Source organism: Taudactylus pleione, unplaced genomic scaffold, assembly GCF_031769625.1.
Source record: "Taudactylus pleione unplaced genomic scaffold, aTauple2 ptg001212l, whole genome shotgun sequence".
In the NCBI taxonomy this organism is placed as follows: domain Eukaryota; kingdom Metazoa; phylum Chordata; class Amphibia; order Anura; family Myobatrachidae; genus Taudactylus; species Taudactylus pleione.
The window spans coordinates 351,620-374,299 of NW_028285613.1; the positions used below are offsets into that span (position 1 = coordinate 351,620).

Consider the following 22,680-nt stretch of genomic DNA (forward strand, 5'->3'; position numbering starts at 1 on the left):
TTCAGGAATGGAGGCTGCAGCGTCTTTGGGCGCAGAATGGAGCGGAGGCCAGCGTCACCCCCACTCCGGCACCCCAATCGGCCGCAGCCTGTCAATCAGGCTACGGACCAGTGGGCACTGCGTGCAATGGCGCAGGACTTGTTCTGCATATTCGCAGATTCGATCATTCACAGGCGCTCCAACATTGGAGATATACCAAAATCACGAGCTTCGCATAGATCCCTGAACGAGGCCCAATGCTCATGGCTGAGAATTTCCATTTTGGTGTTTAATAACTGTTTAGGGGCGGGATGTACTAAGCATCACATATTGGATGCCATACATCCCCGACACTTATTGGGTAGATAACGGCGTTAATAACGCCGGTACGTACCTAGAAATGCAATTAAACTCACAGAGGACGGCTCTCCCGATAAGAGCTGAGGTACTTCCGGGTTTATAGACCAGGAGTCCTTCAGGCTTGTATTGGGCAACGCCATCTAGAGGGTCCGAGCTCTGGCATGTATCGCATTTTGGCTACATTTTCAGCTTCAGTACATCCCGTCCTGGGATATAGATATAACCAGCTGCGTAGCTTCGCTTAAATATAGCTCATCAGAGTCCGCGGCAGGCACAATACCGACGCATGTCCAATATTAGTAATAATTATGATTAACATTTGTTTATGTAACGACAGTAAACTTCACTGCGCTTTACAAACACAGTAATGAAACAAGACAAGGTATTAACAGACAGGCGTAGCGGTTGGGAGCACCTTGCTCGCAGGGTTTACTTTAAGTCCATTAAGTTAATCAATGTGTGTACATAACTTAGTATAAACAGAAACACTGACTGGGGCTGTGATTATAGCACCACTATCCTGATGAAAAACAAGTGTATGATTGGAAATGTGTCGAGCAGACGTCTCTTTGCTCTGGAGTGCGCTGAACATCTCGTTTCAAGCCCCAATTACCAACATCTTCCAATCTACGGCACCGTCCCAGAGGCTTTCCCTCATTCCCACACATCTTCTGGCACGTGGACGCCCCACAGCCATCACTGGGAAACATCATTTACTTTTAATTAAGATTCCGCTGACACTATGTGCGGGACAGGCTTATCTCCCCACTGATCAGTGCTGCCAAATCCACTCACATCCGAGACCTGGGCTCCACGGAGCCCCTCCGTGCTGTGCGGTTACATTGATTTCTCCGAGATTGAAGATGTTTAGTTTTAAATTAAATTGGATGATATTTATTTGCTCTGGCTTCCATCCCGCACTCTTGTTTCCTTCATCTTATCCATTTATTTTATTTTCCTAAGAGCTGTTTATTTGCTCTGTTGTTCTGGAGAAGGAGACAACTGTAATAAAGAGACAGGAGGATTGTCAATGGCTGCTCGGCGTTTTCTACAGGCACCTCGCTGAGCGTACCCTGCGCAGCCATCCCAGCACGCAGGGCTCAGAGTGACCTCTCTCGCATTACAAAATCTAACGTATTATAGACCTGATTCAGAGCTGGATGCAGAAACGGGCTGGGCCGCATTTATTGACGTCCGCCCGTCCACGTCCTGATGCAAATACCGCTACAAAGACCTTCCCTGGTGTGCGTCAGAATGTGCAGCGGCCGTACACGCTGCAATATCGATTGGTGGGACTCTGTCATGTGCACATTAGACAAAAATCACTCTATGGGCCCGATTCAGCGCGGAACGCTATTGCGATCTCAGCCATGATTACGCACTCAGGTTTGCTGCGAAAATATGCTAATGAATGCAACCGCAAAGCCGTTGCACAGCTAGCATAGAGACGCCCACTGCCGCTATGTCACATCCGCAATACCTCTCAATCCTGCATATACATCGGGAACATGGAGTAACATCGGCCCCTCACGCACAATTACAGCATGTCTGACCTTACTCAGAAATTGCTAACCTCGTTGCACGCAGTGAGTACACAAGCTGCGTACGCCGGCGCTGTGGCTAATTTATGCACGCCCATGCAATGGTGTTCAAACGAACAGGCACACCTGCGTTTCTCCGACCAGCCCCGTCATTGCCTCCATACGCTGACAGCTTGTCTCTCACTCTGCGATGGGTTCCTGTGTTCTGTGTGATTTCACAGCGATCGCAATTCAGCCGCTACGCACGCGCAAAGCGGTGCACACGCATGCATAATATGCACCATCGGTCGACCACTGCACTCATTAATAAGCTACCAATATTTTCGAAGTATACACCAAGCAGCACATTTCTTCTGTGGGGGTCGGTCTCAAATGGACAATTTTTTTTTATTTATTTATTTTTTTAGTACTTTCACTTGTTTATTTTTACACATTTTAGGCAATACAGCTGATAATGGTCAAAGATTAAAAAAAGATTAAAATATGAGATATGGTAAGAACTTACCCTTGTTATCTCTATTTCTACGAAGTCCATAGGGTTCCACAGGATACCTTGGGGTATAGGCGGATGACGTCAGACATCGGGCACCACAGAGTTAAAGTTTTCAGCCTCCCAGGATGCACTGGGGTCTCCCTCCTATACCCCGCCCCCGAGCCAAGGCAAACCAGTTACGTAACAAGCCATAGGCCGGAGGAGGAGAAGAAAGAGAGAGAAGAAAGTCTGGAACACACTAGAATCACATTCTCACCAGAAGGAGACAGAAAAACCGGTGACCAGAGCAAAGCCCATCTGCAGTACAGGTGCGACAGGGCGGGAGTCTGTGGAACCCTATGGACTTCGTAGAAATAGAGATAACAAGGGTAAGTTCTTACCATATCTCATATTTTCTACTTCAGGGTCCATAGGGTATCCACAGGATACCTTGGGGATGTCCCAAAGCAGTATCCTTTAAGGGTGGGGACGCTCCTGTGCTGAAAGGAGAATCCGCCGCCCGAAGGAAGCAATCTGAGAGGCAAAGGTATCAAATGCATAATACCTTACAAAGGTATGGACAGAAGACCACGTGGCTGCCTTGCAAAGCTGAACAGCAGAGGGACCACGTTGAGCTGCCCACAAAGGACATACAGACCTAGTGGAATGAGCCCTCACAGAGGATGGAACATGAAGGCTTTCATGAATATAAGCCTCAGAAATAGCCATGCGAATCCAAGTTTGCTTAGTGGCAGGCCAACCCTTCTTACGGTAGCCATAGAGGACAAACAAGGAGTCCGACTTCCTAAAAGAATTGGTACGGTCAACATAAATCCTTAGAGCCCGTACCACATCTAAGGAGGCCTCACCAACCGAGAGGTCTGGAGAATTAAAGGCCGGCACTATGATTTCCTCGTTAATGTGGAAACTAGATGCCACCTTCGGGAGAAAACCAGGGCGAGTGCGAAGCACCGCCCTGTCCCTATGAAAAATTAGAAAGGGAGGCCGATATGAGAGAGCTCCCAATTCTGAAACCCTTCTAGCCGAAGCAATGGCCAGAAGAAACACAGTCTTAGCTGTAAGCCATTTCAAATCCACTGAGCCCAGTGGTTCAAATGGCGGTCCTTGGAGAGCCCTCAGGACCACAGCCAGATCCCAAGGAGCCACTGGAGGAACAAAGGGAGGCTGAATACGAAGTACACCTTGCAGAAAGGTGCGGACATCAGGAAGAGTAGCAATCCTATGCTGAAACCACACTGACAGGGCAGAAACCTGCACCTTCAGAGAAGCAAGGTGAAGACAGTGTTCTAAGCCCGCCTGCAGGAAGCCAACACCATGGATATCCGGAACACCTGAGGATCATAGCCTCTAGGGCGACACCATTCAAAGAAAGTATGCCATACTCGATGGTAAATTCTTGCAGACGCAGGCTTCCGAGCTCTGAGCATGGTGTTAACTACAGAGCTGGAAAAACCCCTGGACCTTAAGAGGGCAGTCTCAACAGCCACGCCGTCAAAGACAGACAGACGACCCAGGTCCGGGTAATGGCAAGGACCCTGAGACAACAGGTCCAAACGTAGAGGCAACAGCATCGGAGTGTCTACGGAGAGAGTCCGAAGATCTGAGTACCAGTGCCGTCTGGGCCACGCTGGAGCTATCAGCAGGAACGTACCGCCTTCTAGCTTGAATTTGCAAATCACTCAAGGAATAAGGGAGAACTGAGAGAAGAGGTACGCAAACTGGAACGTCCACCGGACCGACAGAGCGTCTACCTAGAAGTGCCTCTGCGTCTCTTGTTCTTGACCCGTACACAGGTAGCTTGTTGTTGTGTCGGGAGGCCATGAGGTCTATCTCTGGAAGGCCCCACTTGTTCACCAGGAGTTGAAACACCTCCTGGTGAAGAGACAATTCTCCTGGATGCACGTCTCGATGGCCGAGAAAGTCTGCCTCCCATTTGATTACTCTTGGTATGAACACTGCCGACATGGCAGGGAGATTGCCTTCTGCCCAAGCTAGAATGCGGGACACCTCCATCAGGGCCGCCTGGCTGCGGGTCCCTCCTTGGCGGTTTATGTACGCCACTGTGCTAGCGTTGTCTGACTGTACCTGCATGGGTTTTCCATGCAGGACATGTCTTGCTTGCTGGAGAGCTTTGAATACTGCCCGAAGTTCCAAGATATTTATCGGAAGCACAGATTCTGCTGGCATCCACCTTCCCTGGAAGAAGTGTGGACCCGTCACCACTCCCCAGCCTCGGAGACTGGCGTCCGTTGTCAGAAGGACCCAGTCCGCAACCCAAAAGGGGCGCCCCTTGTTCAGGTGAGCAGTGTGCAGCCACCAGGCCAGAGACAGACGTACCTCCGGGGAAAGCACCATTGTCTGTGTTTTTATCCGATGGGGCAACCCATTCCATCTGGAGAGGATCAACTTCTGCAGAGGTCTGGAGTGAAACTGGGCGTACTCCACCATGTCGAACATCGACACCATGGATCCCAATAACCTCTTCGCCGAGTGAATAGACCCCCGGCGACTCTGCAGGCAACTGCATACTTTTTCCTGTAATGCAGAGATCTTTTCCTCCGTCACAAAGATCCTCTGTTGTTGAGAGTCCAACAGGGCTCCGAGATGGAGCATCCTCTGTGAGGGAACCAGGGAGGACTTCTTCCAGTTTACCAGCCAGCCGTGAGTCTGCAATACAGACTGTCAGTTGCAGATGGCACTAAAGTATCTTTGAAGATTGACCCTGCCAACAACAGGAGGTCATCCAGATAGGGCAACAAGCGGACCCCCTGCATCCGCAAGTGGGCTGCCATAACTGCCATGACTTTGGTAAACAATCGAGGTGCCATGGCCAGACCAAAGGGCAATGCCTGAAACTGGAAATGTTGGTCGACCACTGCAAACCTGAGGAAATGTTGGTGTGCTGAAACAATGGGGATATGAAGGTAAGCATCCTGAATATCTAGCAACAGCATAAAATCCCCAGGCTCCATCGCTAAAATGATGCAACGCAGGGTCTCCATCCGGAACCGAGGAACCCTCAAGAATTTGTTGAGGGACTTGAGGTTGAGGATGGGCCGGTAAGACCCATTGGGTTTCTGTTCCAGAAATAGATTGGAGTAATACCCCAATCCCCTCTGGGACAACGGAACCGGCACTATAACTCCAGCCTGGAGCAGAGAGTGTAACACCTTCCAGAATTCCAGGGCCTTGTCTTGACGGCCCGTGGTGAAAAATCGTCTGGGAGGCCTCCGCCGGAAGGAGAGGGCGTACCCCCGAGAGACCACTTCTCTTATCCAAGTGTCCGTGGTGGTGAGACACCAGCACTGGGCGAACTGAAGAAGCCGGCCTCCCACTTTGGGGTCCCCCAAATAGAGGCCCGTCCCGTCAGGCAGAAGGCTTATCGTCCGACTTGGGAGCAGGACATCTTGTACTCCAAGCCTGCTTCTTAGGCTTGGCAAATTTCTTGGCCCCTTACTGTCTTGGAAAGGAATGTACATTTGACTTACCCTGGGCCCTATTGGGCCGAAAGGATGAAGAACCCGAACCTGATGGGACTGTAGCCGATGGCAGACACGCAGACTTAGCTGCTGCCAGAGTGGCCACAATTTTGTCCAGATCAGGGCCAAACAGGACCTGTCCATTAAAAGGCAAGCATTCCAAAACCTTTTTGGAATCCGCGTCCGCTTTCCAAGAGCGCAACCACAGGGTGCGGCGAGACGCCACCGCTGCCGAGGAGATTCTGGAACTGAGGAGACCTATATCCAAGGCTGCCTCATTAATGTACGTGGCTGAGTTTCTGAGATTACTCACTAACTCCACCTGCTCAGGTGAAGAGTCAGTGTCCAGAGACGCCTCCAAACTATCAGCCCAACGCTCCATGGCTCTGGCCACCCAGCACACGGCCATAGCCGGTCTGGACGCTCCCCCCCAGCAAGGGAATAAATGGATTTCAGGCATATTTCAACCTTGCGATCCATAGCATCCTTTAAGGAGGACATGGAGGGCATGGGCAATGTAGCACTCCTCACTAGGCGTATGATATGAGAATCCACTTGCGGAGGAGTTTCCCACTTGGAAAAATAATTATCCGCAAAGGGGTATGCAAAAGCCAAACGTTTTTGAGGCTGGTACCGCTTACACGGATATTTCCACGCGTCCTCTAAATGATCCACTAACTGACCAGATAGAGGAAATACAGTGGCATCTCCCTTAATATACTTAAAGAATGTGTATTTGGATTTAGCCACGGGGGGATCGTCATCCTCAATAACCAAGGCCGCACGGACTGCCCGTATAAGGCCAGGTATATAGACTTTAAACTTAGACTCCGCCTCCTTAGTACGGAGGGGCTCCTGGTCTAAAAAGTCAAAAATCTCACCATCATCAGACGACATATCATCCTCATCATACTGAGCCGTCTGAGACACAAAAGGCCGCAATGATGACTCCCCCTGTAAAACTTCCGACAGGTGTTGCACCGTATTGGACAATGAATTCACCCACGCAGGCTCCTACGAGACCTGGGGGGACGAATGCGGAAGACACTGGGGTACCATCAACTGCCTGGGGAACCCCTGCATAGGTGACGACACTACCGACTGCTGTGATAACCCCATCTGGGGGAACGCAGGAGGCGTCGCTAGATGGCCCACAAGGGTTGTAAGTGCCTTAGCAAAACAAGCCCAGAGCGGTTCTTGCACAGGCGCAGTGACAGAAATCGGGCGTGATATAAGATAACACGCCCTACATAACCCCTCAGTGTTTCCATCACCCTCCGCTAATGGTACATTACATGTGGTACACTTTAGCTGAAGAGGAAAATCACGTTCACTCTCAGACATGATGAGTGTAATGGAGTTTATGTGACTCCCCTCACAAACAAAAAATGCTTTTACAGTGAGGCAATGAACACCCTGCAGCACTGCACCGCAAGGGCTTTAGCATAGGAAGAACAGGGATAGTAAAATGGCTGACAGTCAGAACAGTGAAAGTACAGGCAGCAGCGCTAGCAGTAAGTCAGGAGCGCTGACACAGCCCGCCAGACCGCTATGGAGAGGCACTGTGCAGCGGGGGAGGCACCGGCTGTGAGACCGGAAAGGCGCGCTCCCCTGGCATGCAATTAACCCTGGGACGCCGGAGCTTTGCCGCTCAGCCACGGCCCGCTGTCCCTGGTGGTCTAGTGGAAGCGCAGGTTAATACCTGGCTCCACGTACAGCCAGTCCACAGGGAGCCCCCTGCCTGGAGACTCAGGACTGTATTTTGGCGGGTACCCTCCGCGGGACCCCGCCCACTTACCTGCCCACTTGAATCCGGCCACAGTCCGGGTAATCTGGGGTCACCGTTAGCTGTGACCCCAGACACCCACCAGCATCCCCGGATCAGTACCGACGTTCTGGTCCGGAGAGGTGAAGGAGCGACAGCATAGATGTCAGTACTGACTGTCTATGCTGTGCAGCTCATCTTGTGCAGCCACAGCTGCCTGGAAGAACTTCAGGGGCCATTATAGCCCCCCTCTGTTAAATGGTGATCCGACTCCAAGCCGGGCACCTACGAAACTGGTTTGCTTTGGCTCGGGGGCGGGGTATAGGAGGGGGACCCCAGTGCATCCTGGGAGGTTGAAAACTTTAACTCTGTGGTGCCCGATGTCTGACGTCATCCGCCTATACCCCAAGGTATCCTGTGGATACCCTATGGACCCTGAAGTAGAAAAAGGTGTAAGATTAAAAAGGCCTAACAGGATGGAACACATTACAAACCCTTGAAAAAGTCCTAACCAGACAAAACGCGTTAAAAAACACCACCACTATCAGACATTGATTCTTTTATTACCAATGTATGGAAGAGCGTAAAAATATAAAGTAAAACTTGTACCAAGAAGTGAGGACCACATTCTAGTCGCTCTCCTAACAACATTACAAGGGGATTAAAGTCCATCATATAGATAATGAAAAATGGACTCCTACTACTGGGACCATAAATATGTCAACATCAGTTATGGCGTTATGGTAGAGCTTGGTCTAGAATAAGATGAGATCGGGTCAGGCAGTGGTAAAGATTGGTCTAGAATAAGATGAGGTCAGGTCAGGCAGTGGTGAAGCTTGATCTAGATTAAGATGTGGTCAAGTCAGGCAGTGGTGAAACTTGGTCTAGAATAAGATGGTCAGGTCAGGCAGTGGTAAAGCTTGGTCTAGAATAAGATGGTCAGGTCAGGCAGTTGTGAAGCTTGGTCTAGAATAAGATGGTCAGGTCAGGCAGTGGTGAAGCTTGGTCTAGAATAAGATGTGGTCAAGTCAGGCAGTGGTGAAGCTTGGTCTAGAATAAGATGGTCAGGTCAGGCAGTGGTAAAGCTTGGTCTAGAATAAGATGGTCAGGTCAGGCAGTTGTGAAGCTTGGTCTAGAATAAGATGGTCAGGTCAGGCAGTGGTGAAGCTTGGTCTAGAATAAGATGTGGTCAAGTCAGGCAGTGGTGAAGCTTAGTATAGAATAAGATGAGGTCAGGTCAGGTAGTGGTGAAGCTTGGTCTAGAATACGATGAGGTCAGGTCACGCAGTTGTGAAGCTTGGCCTAGAATAAGATGAGGTCAGGTCACGCAGTGGTGAAGCTTGGCCTAGAATAAGATGAGGTCAGGTCAGGCAGTGGTGAAGGTTGGTCTAGAATAAAATGAGGTCAGGTCGGGTAGTGGTGAAGCTTGGTTCAGAATAAGACATGCTTGGGGCATGTAGGGGTGCCATGTACCAGTCAATTAATCTGTTAGGCATAAGCAAGGGTGTGGTTTTGTATGAAGGCATCAGTGATCTGGGCATTGGCCACATAGAGCGAGGGTTGTGAAGTAATGGGCTTGTATCCTCTAATTTCCTAACTGCTTGGATACATAAGAGGGGGCTTACTGTACATGTACTGTTATGAGCCTGGGGTCACTGGGACAGGTTATGTAATAAATATTTGGAGATGCAGATAGATGGCCCCTTTCCATCCCAATCTTGCACATGTGTGAATCCCTTGTATTCTTCAGCAAAACATTTACATGCACAGAAAACAAATCTGACAACAAATCACTGTCTTCCGTCAGGTCACTTCCACCCTGTGGATTTCCACAATAGATAATCTGTTTAATTTATTTTCACTCCCAGATTCCCGGCACTTCCAGACTGTGCACTATGAGATACAGATGTACCCCCTCCTGCAGTCACCTCCCCGGGGAGAGAGACTGACGTTACAAACGCACATTGCACTGAGACGTCTCCTGTCCACCGATACATTGCTGAGTACCCGGCATAACTCACATTTCATGTCGGCTGTAAAACCTGAATCATTTGTGAAACATTAACTCGCTCTCATCCGTAAAAACAATGTATCCAAACAGGATACGGATGGCACTGAGGGGTCTATGTAATAAATCTTGGAGAGAGATAAAGTGGAGAGCGATAAAGTACCAACCAATCAGCTCTTAACTGTCACTTTTCAAACACTGCCTGTAATGTGAGATTGGTTGGTACTTCATCCACTGTATCTCTCCCCGAGGCTCAGTACATAGATCCCTTAGTCCTTTTATAACAGTAGTTATATCTTTTTGTTTTTTCTCAGTATCCTTTATGTTTAGTTTGGGAGGCAGGGTGGCACCGTGGTTGACATTGCTGCCTCACTGTCCACAAATGCCACAGTCTGGGTGACATTTGTGCCAGATCCACGTGCGGCATCTCTGTCTGCGGCTTTGGCATCCTATACTCTGAGATCTGGCGCCCTTCCCCTCTGTAACAGGGCCGGGCGTGTGGCTGTTCCCTGGCTTTCACCCTGCGGTCAGGCGATTTCTGCCGTTATAAGAGGCGTTCCTTATTTAGATGCTGCTCTGTCTGCCGGTGGTTGCCGGAGAGTTGGGCGCTGGTATACCGAGGCTCCTGTTGTGCATGATCCTGGTTATGACCCACATTATTTGTGATTTATCCCCTGTCTTACACCCATGATCTATACGTTACGTATCCTTACCTTGGCTTTGTTCTGTGGGCTTCCACAGACTTCCCGGTGAGCCATCACTGGCTAGTTCTAGGCCTTCCCACTGTGGATTATAATAACTTAAGCGACCATAAGTGAACAGCTCTTAAGCTGGGTACACACCTATACAATCGGGGGGATCGGGCCCACGATTGTATAGGTATGTATGGAGGAGTGTTAGCCGACAAACGGCTTAAAAAGCTCCAGCAGCTGTCAGGATCGGGAGGTCGCATCTTATGTACTATTTAATCTTTCCCGGCCCGAGCTCCCGATCTCATAGAAGCCCGTACAAACTGAGCTGTATTTCTAGCGCTGCGTGTACGGGGCTCACAGGGGGCGGTGACGCTGGAGACACCCTGATCGGCTGGTCGGGAACGTTTAACTCCATCATCCTCGGACAGAAAAGGTGTGGACCCAGCTTTGGTGATTGCTTCCATTCAGGTCAGGGTGGAGTTTGCACATTCTCCCATAGTCCATTAGACTGCAAGCTGCACTGGGGCAGGGAGTGATGTGGCCGAGCAAACATTCTCCCTAAGGCACTGCATGATATTTAGGTGCTATATAAATGGGATGTAGTCAGGAAGCCGACGGTCTAAATGCCGATCGCCGGCAAAGTACTAATGACAGGTGTCGATATCCCGACGCCTGTCATTAGACCTACGCCGGGAGACCGACACCCGGCATTCCGAACGAAAGTAAGCCGGGCAGCTGGTGGGGGGGGGGGGGGTTAGGTGTCAGGGCTCCCGGGTGGACTTAGGGTTAGCACCCCCCGGGATTGTTATAGTTAGGCTAGAGGAAGGGAGGGTTAGGGATAGGTACCCCCGGGGGGAGGATTGGGTTAGACACCCTCCGGGAGACTTAGGGTTAGGCTGCGGGGAAGGGGGGGTTAGGTTTAGGCACTTAGAGGGGGGCTAGGGTTAGGCACTTGGGGGGGAGGTTAGGGTTAGGTACCCCTAAGGGAGGGTTAGGGGTAGAATAGGGTTAGTATACTTACCTTATTCAGCGATCGGGACCTTCACCTCTGCCAGGCTTCCGCTGTCGGGATTTGAACCACCGGCGGTATTACCTATTACACCCATATAAATGAGGGTTAGTAAATATATAATCTATCCCTTCACAATTTTTCTGTCTTGATTGCAGTAAAGAGCAAGTAAATCGACTAAATGTTAATCTAGTGTTTAGTGAAGCCTGTGTATTACTCATCTAAGTAATATACCATGATCACATGACAGTCAGGAGCGGATTGGCTGTTACCTACCCCTCAGACAGATCATCTCCCCCTAGAACAGAATAACCCCCCCTCCCCCTCAAACAGATTATCTCCCCTGGTGGGCCGATTGGTGAAGATTCCTGGTGGGCCGATTGGTGTGTGGGGCCGCTTGTCACCTGTGGGCGGTCCCGCCCCCCATAGCACGTCCCCGGTCACGGCTTTCTTTCATGACCGGCAGCCCGCCGGCTGCCTGTCACATCTAATAGTGCGATCCGCAGCTTGTATCGCGGGAAGAGAAGAGGCTCCAAGTCCCTCCCAGCTGACACAGAGCTATGCGCGCCACAAACGCCGGCCGGTGACGTCACGTACCTCGGAGGCAGAGCGGGTCAGCTTCCGGGACTGGCATCAAAGATAAGGTCAGGTCACATCTTCCCAATACTGGGGGCACATTCACATGGGGGAGGAAGCAGTGCTGATAATGCCCTCTCACCATCTCCATCTGCATTACACTTCCCAGGCCGCCAGCTGCCCCCTGCTAGCCGGACTGTAGACAGGGGGGGACAGGGTTGGAGACAGTCGGGGCTGGCCAAGAGACAGGACAAGAGTCACTGAGTGACTCTGATTGCAATTTGCAGGCCAGCGCGGTCATCAGCACCTTTTACAGCCAGTCTGTCAGTCTTTACAAAAAGAAATGTCCTGCAGCTTTCAGGCTGCCTGCAGAGCTGAGCTACACTGGCTGATAGGGGGAGATTGATTTCTGTCTGGAGGATCTGATTTGTACTAGGGGAATGATTATCTGTCGGGGGGGGGGGTATTCTGTACTAGGGGGAGATGATCTGTCTGAGGGGGAGGGGGGTATTCTGTTCTAGGGGGAGATGATCTGTTTGAGGGGGAGGGGGTTTATTTTGTGAGATCTGTCTGAGGGGGAGGGTGGGTTATTCTGTTCCAGGCAGGGCCAGCTCTAGGAGTGTTCGACCAGGGCGGACCCTTCCCCAGCATCCCGATTTCAGCGGGACAGTACTGTCCCGCTGCTCCACCTGCGGACCGAAGTGGCCCGCAGGTGGTCTAATCGGGAGGTTGGGGACCCCCACCACCGCAGCTGTGCGGCGGTGCCGGACCCCCGGAGTGTGAATGGATGCCGCGCGCATGCGCGGGGCATCCATTCACTGATGGGAGAGGGCTGGGGGAAGCCCAGTCAGTGACGGAGTGCTGGGCTTTTCCCCGAGTCTGACGTTATTTGGAGGCGTGCCATGCGGGCACTCCTCTAAATAACGTCACACAGGGGACGTGGCCTATGGCAATTAGGCCACGCCCCCAAATTCGCCGCGCGCGATGAAAGGGCGCTTTCTGATGCGCCGGCACAGGGTGCTCTGACCCCTGGAGCCAGCCCTGGTTCTAGGGGGAGATGATCTGTCTAGGGGAAGGTGGTTATTTTGTTCTAGGGTGAGATGATCTGTCTGAGGGGGAGGGGGTTATTCTGTTCTGGGGGAGAGGATCTGTCGAAGGGGGGGATGATGGTGTTGCAGAGACGTAGGGGATAGCGCTAGAAAGAAGCAGGGGGATAGCTTTGGAGAGTCACATGGGGGGGGGCTGGGGACAGTAATCATCAGTAAGACAACAATTCTAATGAAACCATATTACTGAGCAAATATATTTTAATATAAAATTGTTTGATATGGGAAACTCACATTTTGTCCTCCCCCAAACTTCTGTAACTGAGGGGCCTATTCATCAACACTAAAATAACGTTTTTAAGGACATTTTCCTTAATTACCGTTACTTTAGTATTCATGAAGAGACTTAGCACAGGAGATATCACTGTTATCTCCTGGTTAAGTCCGTCTGCGTTAATTTCCACACTCCCCGTACATTAGTACATTAGTACATTAGTATGGGGATATGGAATTTATGCTATTCATCAGATTCCGAAAATTATGTATTTTGGAATTTGATGGTGTTACTATAAGTCACTCTCAGGTGGCGTACGGCGGGTTACACTTACCTGCTGTCAACGCTCGCTCCGTCGCTCCCTGGTCTCTCCTCTGGCTCCGGCTGCTGCCCAGACACTGTTCTGTAACGTAGGTGTATATATTTATTATATATATATTTTTTTAAACTTTACTGTTTTCTACAACGGCCAGGTAGGTGGGGGACAGGGAGGTGAATGGAGGGGAGGAGGGTGGTTGGGGGGCACACAGAATTACCACAGCTATATAATCAGTGATGCTTTTGTGAATGTAACGGTGAATGCGCCGCACAGATTACAGCTGCGGTAAGGTAGGACTAGGTAGGGAAAATTACAGCTATTCGGAATAGATAGTGATGGAGAGGAGGAATGATGAGTCCTCCTGTAATTAGGTAGAGCTCCATGCCAGTTCTAAACCTAATTACCTCCATCGATTTTTTTTTACTTATGATTGATAAGGCCCCTATGTATTATGTGGTTGAACCTATGTTACATGATAATGACATTGGCTTTTCTGCTACACAAACAGGCGGCTTCCAGACCATGTGATTTTCTACATGAATAGTGAATACCGACTCTAGACGCTGCCGGTCCAGGGAGGATCAATTTTTTCAGAGGTTCCCTCACTGCAGAGAAATCATATAGGTAAGAAAATACTCATTCACATGCTCGCTGTGCTTATTCACTGGAGAGAGGACTGTGGGCATGCCCCCAGCATGAGGAAAATGGGGATTGTGGCTTGTGGGCATGGCATTTTACATTAGACCACACCCCTTGCCACAAAACCAAGCCCACTTTTTAGGGGCCTCTTTCATGCTTTTTCCAGGGCCACTTTAAATTCCCAATCCGCCCCTGATGACAGTCCTCCCTGGGAGATACCCTATCTGTGAAGTGACTGGAGGCTTCTTTCCCCTGTAGGTACGCTTACTAAAATTGGCTTTCCTACTTTTGGACTCAAGTGTAAGGGGTATATTTACTAAAGTGAGAGTTTTTAGAAATGGAGATGATGCCAATAGCAACCAATCATATTCTACTTATCATTTATCTAGCACCTTCTAGAGGATAATAGCTAGAATCTGATTGGTTGCTGTGGGCAACATCTCCACTACTGTATATGGGAGACTGTGCTGAGTAATGTGATATGTGACACCTGTATATCTGTGTGCTCCTGAGTCTGTATATGGGAGACTGCGCTGAGTAATGTGATATGTGACACCTGTATATCTGTGTGCTCCTGAGTCTGTATATGGGAGACTGAGCTGAGTAATGTGATATGTGACACCTGTATATCTGTGCGCTCCTGAGTCTGTATATGGGAGACTGTGCTGAGTAATGTGATATGTGACACCTGTATATCTGTGTGCTCCTGAGTCTGTATATGGGAGACTGCGCGGAGTAATGTGATATGTGACACCTGTATATCTGTGTGCTCCTGAGTCTGTATATGGGAGACTGCGCTGAGTAATGTGATATGTGACACCTGTATATCTGTGCGCTCCTGAGTCTGTATATGGGAGACTGCGCTGAGTAATGTGATATGTGACACCTGTATATCTGTGCGCTCCTGAGTCTGTATATGGGAGACTGCGCGGAGTAATGTGATATGTGACACCTGTATATCTGTGCGCTCCTGAGTCTGTATATGGGAGACTGCGCTGAGTAATGTGATATGTGACACCTGTATATCTGTGCGCTCCTGAGTCTGTATATGGGAGACTGCGCTGAGTAATGTGATATGTGACACCTGTATATCTGTGCGCTCCTGAGTCTGTATATGGGAGACTGCGCTGAGTAATGTGATATGTGACACCTGTATATCTGTGCGCTCCTGAGTCTGTATATAGGAGACTGCGCTGAGTAATGGGATATGTGACACCTGTATATCTGTGTGCACCTGAGTCTGTATATAGGAGACTGCGCTGAGTAATGTGATATGTGACACCTGTATATCTGTGTGCTCCTGAGTCTGTATATTGGAGACTGCGCTGAGTAATGTGATATGTGACACCTGTATCTCTGTGTGCTCCTGAGTCTGTATATGGGAGACTGCGCTGAGTAATGTGATATGTGACACCTGTATATCTGTATATGGGAGACTGTGCTGAGTAATGTGATATGTGACACCTGTATATCTGTGTGCTCCTGAGTCTTTATATGGGAGACTGCGCTGAGTAATGTGATATGTGACACCTGTATATCTGTATATGGGAGACTGTGCTGAGTAATGTGATATGTGACACCTGTATATCTGTGCGCTCCTGAGTCTGTATATGGGAGACTGCGCTGAGTAATGCGATATGTGACACCTGTATATCTGTGTGCTCCTGAGTCTGTATATGGGAGACTGCGCTGAGTAATGTGATATGTGACACCTGTATATCTGTGTGCTCCTGAGTCTGTATATAGGAGACTGCGCTGAGTAATGTGATAGGTGACACCTGTATATCTGTGTGCTCCTGAGTCTGTATATGGGAGACTGCGCTGAGTAATGTGATATGTGACACCTGTATATCTGTGTGCTCCTGAGTCTGTATATGGGAGACTGCGCTGAGTAATGTGATATGTGACACCTGTATATCTGTGTGCTCCTGAGTCTGTATATGGGAGACTGCGCTGAGTAATGTGATATGTGACACCTGTATATCTGTGTGCTCCTGAGTCTGTATATAGGAGACTGCGCTGAGTAATGTGATATGTGACACCTGTATATCTGTGTGCTCCTGAGTCTGTATATGGGAGACTGCGCTGAGTAATGTGATGTGTGACACCTGTATATCTGTGTGCTCCTGAGTCTGTATATGGGAGACTGCGCTGAGTAATGTGATATGTGACACCTGTATATCTGTGTGCTCCTGAGTCTATATATGGGAGACTGCGCTGAGTAATGTGATATGTGACACCTGTGTATCTGTGTGCTTCTGAGTCTGTATATGGGAGACTGTGCTGAGTAATGTGATATGTGACACCTGTATATCTGTGTGCTCCTGAGTCTGTATATGGGAGACTGCGCTGAGTAATGTGATATGTGACACCTGTATATCTGTGTGCTCCTGAGTAGTCTATATACTAAACACAACGGAACGTGACGTAGAAAAAAACATCAAATTAATCACAGGACCTGGTGCGAGGAGAAGGCCTCTTTGGAGTGACTGCAGCAATCATGTATAAGGACACATCTGTATGTCTAAATTATGGTGCGGTCAATCCACCTCCTTGGAAGTTTGTATACTTTGAAAGTTGTGGCTGCCGTCTTTTTAATCAGAGCAGTATGTCTGTAATCACAGCAGTATGGATCCTACCAATAGAACTCCTAGTTCAGAGGCGTAAGGTAAGCCCCAAAATATAAAGTAATAAACTGTTAGTGTAGGTCCCCATCGGAGGGGAGGTCACCTTGTTATGATGATTGGGCATCCACCATTTGATCTAACTGAGTAAGAACCTCAAGTTTATTCTAAAAGGATGTATATAAAATCTACTGTATATTATTGCAAGGTTGTTTAAATATTGAATTAGTGCTTAGAGGGAGCACCTGCCTGTGTAGGTTGTGTATGGTAGTGGAGTCCCAGCAGTTATAGCACCTATTACTTTAGGTGGAAATTATGGTGTGCGGAACAACCCCCCTTGGGAATATATATATAATATATATATATATATATATAAATATATATATATATATATATACGTCACCCACAGTGTAGCTGAGCCTGAGATGGGACCTATGACCTCAGTAACCGCACCCATTATATAAGACACCTACGTTACAGAATCCGCCTGTCTCATACGGAGAAGCCAGTGATTATTAGTCACAGCGTCTCCGCGTAACATGTCTGTAATTAACGCAATATGTAACAAGGCATTTCTTAGATTGCGATAATCCCTTGTTCTCTCTTCCAGTCACACATTAACGTAAAGCGGATAAACACAGCTGAGAGGGGGGTTTACTCTACAATACTATAATTTATATAAAATATTACATCCAGCTTTGCCGCGCTGTTCAGCTCTGCTCTGTTTTATATCAGCATTTGTTTATTTTCGGTCTGGTAGGTAAGGCGAGCTGTGAATCAAAACTTCAGCATGACAACCTCAATAAGAAAAATGCATTATTATTTAATAAACACTCGCTTACATTTTCCATTAGGTGACGTCAGAACATATTAGAACTATTTAGTACAACATCCGACCCACTGCCCGACGCTGGAGGCTCTAAGGACTTTATTCAGAGGCGGCCGTACGGTCTACGACCGCACGGCCGCCTCGATGTTTTGCCAGTGCGCATGCGCACGAGGGAACCGGCTACCTCGTGCGCATGCGTGAGACCCGCTACGACCGACAGCGCTGGTCGTAGCGGGTCTCTTTCCAAAGGGGGCGAGCTGTCGATGTTGATTGACAGCTCGCCCCGTTTGGAAGGCGGGCCGGGGGGGTGGCAGCCCAAACGGAGGCGTTCCTATGGGAATGCCTGCCGTTTGGGGGAGGCCCCACTGACATCACTAGTGATGTCAGTGGAGAGCTTCCGGCTCTGACAGAGCCAGAAGCTCTCCGGGACTTACGACAAGTGAGACCCTACCCTAGGGTCTCGTCGTAAGCCCCGATGGTCGCGATGGTCTCTGACCATCACGACCATCACCCGAGAGGTCGTTAGAGCTGTGGGTGTTAACCCACAGCCTAACGACCGCAACAGAGGCGGGCGGTCAGGATGCAAGTGGCCGCCCAGTTTCTGAGCGACCGCTTGCATCCTCCGACCGCCTCTGAATGAGGCCCTAAGAGCTTTGCTGTGATATCCTTCAGCCCAAGCCACTGACCACTCAGGAATCCATGAATCCCCCCCAGGTACACCTCCGTACAGACATATTATGTATATACATATATTATTTAACAAGTCAAAATTCTATTTCAGACTCAGAAGAGAGCTACAGGGTCCCCCAATCCCCTCAAGCTCCTCACGCTTCTCAATGGCCGACAGGCACAGCTTGTCTTCTCCCTCAGCACCAATCATGAAGCTGTAACTATCCTCGGCACCTCCCGCGAATCGACACTCGTGCTCTGCCCCAAAAGAGGTCCAGCAATTCAGCACTTCCCATAGTATTCGAGATGGGCATCAGTGGGTGTCCATCGATGGTTACCATGGATGAGTCCATCGGTAATTACCATCGATGGCACAAAAATCATCTATGGTGAACCATTGATGGTTTGCATCCCTTGATGACTAGCACTGCTGAGCATGACAGGCTGCGGACCTATCAAAAATGGGGACAGGGCTTAGCAGGTACGGGGTTAGTGGCTATGCTCCGCCCCATCAAGAAAGAAAAATTATCCATCGGCTCCCACTCATCCATCAGTGGCGGAGAACCACTGGCTCTCTGCCATCAATGGCAAAACCATCAACAGATAACCATCGATGATTGCTAACTATCCCACCCCACTAGATGTCCCACCAACCGACACTTCCCTTATTAAATTGGGGAGAGGGAGAGAGAGGTGGGAGGAAGAGGCAGGAGAGAGAGGAATGGCAGGAAAAGGGGGTTACGGTGAGAAAAACCTGGGAGAAGGAGGCAGGGGCGGGGGAGAAAGATGGGAGGAAAAGGGTGTCATGGGGAGAGAGAGCTGGGAAGAAGAGGGAGAGCCAGAGGAGAGTGAAATGGGAGGAAAAGGGTGTCATGGGGAGAGAGAGCTGGGAAGAAGAGGGAGAGCCAGAGGAGAGTGAAATGGGAGGAAAAGGGAGTTCCGGGGAGAGAGAGAGGTGCAGGAATCGAAGAGACAGAGAGTGGAGGAAGAGGGTGTTACGAGGGAGAGAGAGCTAGGAGGAAGAGGTAGACGTGGGGGAGAGAAATGGGACGAAGAGGGAGTTACTGGGAAAATAAGCTGGGGGAAAGGGAGAGGCTGGGGAGAAAGAAATGGGTGAAAGAGGGCGTTACGGGGGAGAGCTGGAAGGAAGAGGGAGAGGCGGGGGAGAGAGAGATGGACGGAGGAGGGAGTTACGGGGAGAAAGCTGGGAGGAAGCGGGAGAGGCAGGGTAGAGAATGATGGGAGAAAGCTGGAGAGGCAGGGTAGAGATAGAAGGTAGGAAGCGGGAGAGGCAGGGTAGAGAAAGATGGGAGGAAGCAGGAGAGGCTGGGTAGAGAAAAATGGGAGAAAGTTGGAGAGGTGATGGGAGGAAGTGGGAGAGGCAGGGGAAAGAGATGGTAGGAAGCGGGAGAGGCAGGGTAGAGAAAGATGGGAGGAAGTGGAAGAGGCAGGGTAGATATAGATGGTAGGAAGCGGGAGAGGCAGGGTAGAGATAGATGGGAGAAAGCTGGAGAGGCAGGGGAAAGAGATGGGAGGAAACGGGAGAGTCAGGGTAGATAAAGATGGGTGGAAGCGGGAGCGGCAGGGTAAAGATAGATGGGAGAAAGCTGGAGAGGCAGGGTAGAGAATGATGGGAGGAAGCGGGAGAAGCAGGGGAAAGAGAGATGGGAGGAAGTAGGAGAGGCAGTGTAGAGAAACATGGGAGGAAGTGGGAGAGGCAGGGTAGATATAGATGGTAGGAAGCGGGAGAGGCAGGGTAGAGATAGATGGGAGACAGCTGGAGAGACAGGGGAAAGAGATGGGAGGAAGCGGGAGAGGCAGGGTAGATAAAGATGGGTGGAAGCGGGAGAGGCAGGGTAAAGATAGATGGGAGAAAGCTGGAGAGGCAGGGTAGAGAATGATGGGAGAAAGCAGGAGAGGCAGGGGAAAGAGAGATGGGAGGAAGCAGGAGAGGCAGGGTAGAGAAACATGGGAGGAAGTGGGAGAGGCAGGGGAAAGAGATGGGAGGAAGTGGGAGAGGCAGAGAGAGATGGGAGAAAGTGGGAGAGGCAGGGTAGAGATAGATGGTAGGAAGGGAGAGGCAAGGTAGAGATAGATGGTAGGAAGCGGGAGAGGCAGGGTGGATATAGATGGTAGGAAGCGGGAGAGGCAGGGGATAGATGGTAGGATGCGGGAGAGGCAGGGTAGAGAAAGATGGTAGGAAACGGGAGAGGCTGGGTAGAGAAAGATGGTAGGAAACTGGAGAGGCAGGGTAGAGATAGATGGTAGAAAGCGGGAGAGGCAGGGTAAAGATAGATGGTAGGAAGTGGGAGAGGCAGCATAGAGAAACATGGGAGGAAGCGGGAGAGGCATGGTAGAGATAGATGGTAGGAAGGGAGAGGTAGGGTAGAGAATGATGAGAGGAAGCGGGAGAGGCAGGGTAGAGAAAGATGGTAGGAAGCGGGAGAGGCAGGGTAGAGAAAGATGGTAGGAAGCGGGAGAGGCAGGGTAGAGATAGCTGGTAGGAAGGCAGAGGCAGGGTAGAGATAGATGGTAGGAAGTGGGAGAGGCAGGGTAGAGATAGATGGTAGGAAGCGGGAGAGGCAGGGTAGAGATAGATGGTAGGAAGCGGGAGAGGCAGGGTAGAGATAGCTGGTAGGAAGGCAGAGGCAGGGTAGAGATAGATGGGAGAAAGCTGGAGAGGCAAGGTAGACGATGATGGGAGGAAGCGGGAGAGGCAGGGGAAAGAGATGGGAGGAAGCGGGAGAGTCAGGGTAGAGATAGATGGTAGGAAGCGGGAGAGTCAGGGTAGAGATAGATGGTAGGAAGCGGGACAGTCAGGGTAGAGATAGATGGTAGGAAGTGGGAGAGGCAGGGTAGATATAGATGGTAGGAAGCGGGAGAGTCAGGGTAGAGAAAGATGGGAGGAAGCGGGAGAGGCAGGGTAGAGATAGATGGGAGGAAGCGGAAGAGGTAGGGTAGAGATAGATGGTAGGAAGCGGGAGAGGCAGGGTAGAGATAGATGGTAGGAAGCGGGAGACGCAGGGTAGATATACATGGTAGGAAGCGGGAGAGGCAGGGTAGAGATAGATGGTAGGAAGCGGGAGAGGCAGGGTAGAGATAGATGGTAGGAAGCGAGAGAGTCAGGGTAGATATAGATGGTAGGAAGCGGGAGAGACAGGGTAGAGAAAGATGGGAGAAAGCTGGAGAGGCAGGGTAGAGAAAGATGGTAGGAAGCAGGAGAGGCAGGGTAGAGAAAGATGGTAGGAAGCGGGAGAGGCAGGGTAGAGATAGATGGTAGGAAGGGAGAGGCAAGGTAGAGAGAGATGGTAGGAAGCGGGAGAGGCAGGGTGGATATAGATGGTAGGAAGCGGGAGAGGCAGGGGATAGATGGTAGGATGCGGGAGAGGCAGGGTAGAGAAAGATGGTAGGAAACGGGAGAGGCAGGGTAGAGAAAGATGGTAGGAAACTGGAGAGGCAGGGTAGAGATAGATGGTAGAAAGCGGGAGAGGCAGGGTAAAGATAGATGGTAGGAAGTGGGAGAGGCAGTATAGAGAAACATGGGAGGAAGCGGGAGAGGCATGGTAGAGATAGATGGTAGGAAGGGAGAGGTAGGGTAGAGAATGATGGGAGGAAGCGGGAGAGGCAGGGTAGAGAAAGATGGTAGGAAGTGGGAGAGGCAGGGTAGAGAAAGATGGTAGGAAGCGGGAGAGGCAGGGTAGAGATAGCTGGTAGGAAGGCAGAGGCAGGGTAGAGATAGATGGTAGGAAGTGGGAGAGGCAGGGTAGAGATAGATGGTAGGAAGCGGGAGAGGCAGGGTAGAGATAGATGGTAGGAAGCGGGAGAGGCAGGGTAGAGATAGCTGGTAGGAAGGCAGAGGCAGGGTAGAGATAGATGGGAGAAAGCTGGAGAGGCAAGGTAGAGAATGATGGGAGGAAGCGGGAGAGGCAGGGGAAAGAGATGGGAGGTAGCGGGAGAGTCAGGGTAGAGATAGATGGTAGGAAGCGGGAGAGTCAGGGTAGAGATAGATGGTAGGAAGCGGGAGAGGCTGGGTAGAGATAGATGGGAGGAAGCGGGAGAGGCAGGGTAGAGATAGATGGTAGGAAGCGGGAGAGGCAGGGTAGATATAGAATGGAGGAAGCGGGAGAGGCAGGGTAGAGATAGATGGGAGGAAGCGGGAGAGGCAGGGTAGAGATAAATGGGAGGAAGCGGGAGAGGCTGGGTAGAGATAGATGGGAGGAAGCGGGAGAGGCAGGGTAGAGATAGATGGGAGGAAGCGGGAGAGGCAGGGTAGAGATAGATGGGAGGAAGCGGGAGAGGCAGGGTAGAGATAGATGGGAGGAAGCGGGAGAGGCAGGGTAGAGATAGATGGTAGGAAGCGGGAGAGGCAGGGTAGATA

General features: G+C 50.3%; 1 protein-coding gene across 1 annotated transcript in view; it reads right to left on the reverse strand.

The window, feature by feature from the left end:
* The window catches only part of LOC148451018 (scavenger receptor class A member 5-like), a 175,776-nt gene extending 175,297 nt beyond the window's left edge, over positions 1-479 (reverse strand). Inside the window, exon 1 of the mRNA XM_088462374.1 lies at positions 374-479. Coding sequence (XP_088318500.1) covers positions 374-479 — 106 coding nt within the window. The remainder of the gene's footprint in view (positions 1-373) is intronic.
* Between the last annotated feature and the right edge of the window lie 22,201 nt (positions 480-22,680).